The 2,050-nt window shown below is 43.7% G+C and overlaps 1 protein-coding gene across 1 annotated transcript in view; it reads left to right on the top strand.

Moving 5' to 3' along the window:
* Positions 1 to 1,536: 1,536 nt before the first annotated feature.
* The window catches only part of LOC104541789 (protein unc-13 homolog B), a gene marked incomplete at its 5' end in the record, with an annotated part of 70,975 nt that continues 70,461 nt past the window's right edge, over positions 1,537 to 2,050 (top strand). Inside the window, one exon of the mRNA XM_010185926.1 lies at positions 1,537 to 1,764. Coding sequence (XP_010184228.1) covers positions 1,537 to 1,764 — 228 coding nt within the window. The remainder of the gene's footprint in view (positions 1,765 to 2,050) is intronic.

The following is a 2,050-nucleotide window of genomic DNA, read 5'->3' as shown; positions in this document are numbered from 1 at the left end:
GGGGGTCCTTTATGTGTGTGTATTCACAGAACTTTACTCATATTTGGTCACTACCTGCTGAAACTGTTTCATATGCAAAACTGTAACACCCTGTATTAAAAGGTGCTCCAGATATCATATTTGCCCACTTCTTCAGAAGAAAACAGTTTTATGTGTCTTTGTGATGGATGGCTCCTTTTACACGCTCTTGCACCTGCTTTAATACATATATTTAAGGTGTTTCAATATTTGCTGAATACCTGGATGAAGGTCACTTTTCTAGGACAAAGCTTACTTTAATTAAACTATCCCAGAGAAATAAAACCAAATAAAAACGTACTAAACTAAATGGAACTATTATGATTGAATGTGTTCATAGGACTTTTGTACTGGTTTAACTTAATCTGAGTTAATATTGTAATTTGAAAGTACTGCAGACTGCATGTAGAGAGGCGCTGCAATCTTGGGTTCCTGCTTTTCATTTCTCACCCTGGTTTGTCTTCCCTGTTAGCTTATGTCAATGCTTTCATTAACACACGCCTCACATCTGGCACAATAGTCAGTGGCTGAATTTTGACAGCAAACATGACTGTCAAAATTGAGTAGGGAGTAGTTGGTAGTGGGAGCATTCTTATCTCATAATTACATGAACTTCTGCCTTCTGTAAGAGCTATGCAAGTGACTACAGGCCTTGCTTTTTCCAGATACAAATACCTATGTAGTACAGACGTACAGACCCTATGCCTGACTCTTGTGTTTCCAGCTGCTAAATACTCTACTCGTGCCTGTGCTAATGATGGCCTAATTTTTTAACTATTGAATTTGCTGCCTTACAGGTATTTGGTGTAGTTACGGTGTCTGCATAATTCTAAGAGTTCAGTTGTCCCCTTACAAACTGATAAAATAGAGTGGGATCCAGAGAGGCATTTTGAATGCCTCCACCTTGATGCCTGATCCAAGCAGGGCATTTCCAGGCAGAAGAATGCAATGTAGATTGTTCAGTGACCGTGTGCTGAGTGGAGAGTCGTATGACACACATCGGTAGGAAATGCTGACCATGTCAGCCCATCTGAACTTCTGCTCTTCCATGGTGCTGAGGTGCAGCATTGAGGCAAGCTCATAGATACTATTTGTAATGGAGGTCCTGTGTCCTTTTCTTAGCACTTGTCCAAGCAGGGATTTATTTATTCAAAGCATGGTGATGAGAGGAGGGATGCTGATGTCCACTGTTAAAGTAGGAGCCTCATTTCTGGGTTTTCCTCAGTTTCAAGGGTATTAAACTCAGGTCTGTTGTCAGGAGAGCAACCTGGTTAACCCAGGTTGTAGAGGCATCTGGGCACTCCCATTCATTATACCCTCCCAGCTCTGAGTGGTCCAGATTCTCTTGTGTGTGCATTGAAATGGAGGTGAGGGGTTTGTTTCTGACTGCAAAAGTCAATAGCAAGAGCCATCATGCAGAAGGTAACTCATGGCTTTCATCCTGCTGTCCAGATTTGCTGAAACCTGACTTTGTGTTTGTCTGTTTCTGATGAGCGTTGTGTGCTTTCTGGTGCACAGGAGCAGCGGAGAAGAGCTCGAAGCATGGAGCTGAAGACAGGACCCAGAATTTCATCATGGCAATGAAGGATCGCATGAAAATCCGGGAGCGGAACAAACCAGAGATCTTTGACTTGATCAGAGATGTGTTCTGTGAGAGCAAATTGACACACTCTCAGCAGATGAAGACGGTGAAGCAGAGTGTGCTTGATGGCACCTCAAAATGGTCAGCAAAGATCACCATCACAGGTGAGTCAGGGTGACGTGGCTTCTCTTGGCCTCACTTGGGAGTCTGAGGTAAGAAACAGTTGGTGAGAAGCTGTAAGGAATGGAGAGGAAGGACTTCTCTGACCGGTGTCTCTGTCTGCTCAGTGTACAGGTAGCAGGTGGAGACACTCCTACCCCAGCCACTGTAGCGCACCATGACCCAAGGCTCATCAGAAAAAACTCTCATGAGTTATATTCCTATTTCTTCGGCTGGTCTGAGCTGTTGCTTCACATGGTGTGTGGACGTATTGTCTTATTTCGTAGTGGT

This window comes from Mesitornis unicolor, unplaced genomic scaffold (assembly GCF_000695765.1).
Source record: "Mesitornis unicolor isolate BGI_N332 unplaced genomic scaffold, ASM69576v1 scaffold13396, whole genome shotgun sequence".
Classification (NCBI taxonomy): Eukaryota; Metazoa; Chordata; class Aves; order Mesitornithiformes; family Mesitornithidae; genus Mesitornis; species Mesitornis unicolor.
The sequence above is the reverse complement of the archived record's forward strand: the minus strand, read 5'-3'. Positions and strand labels throughout refer to the sequence as shown.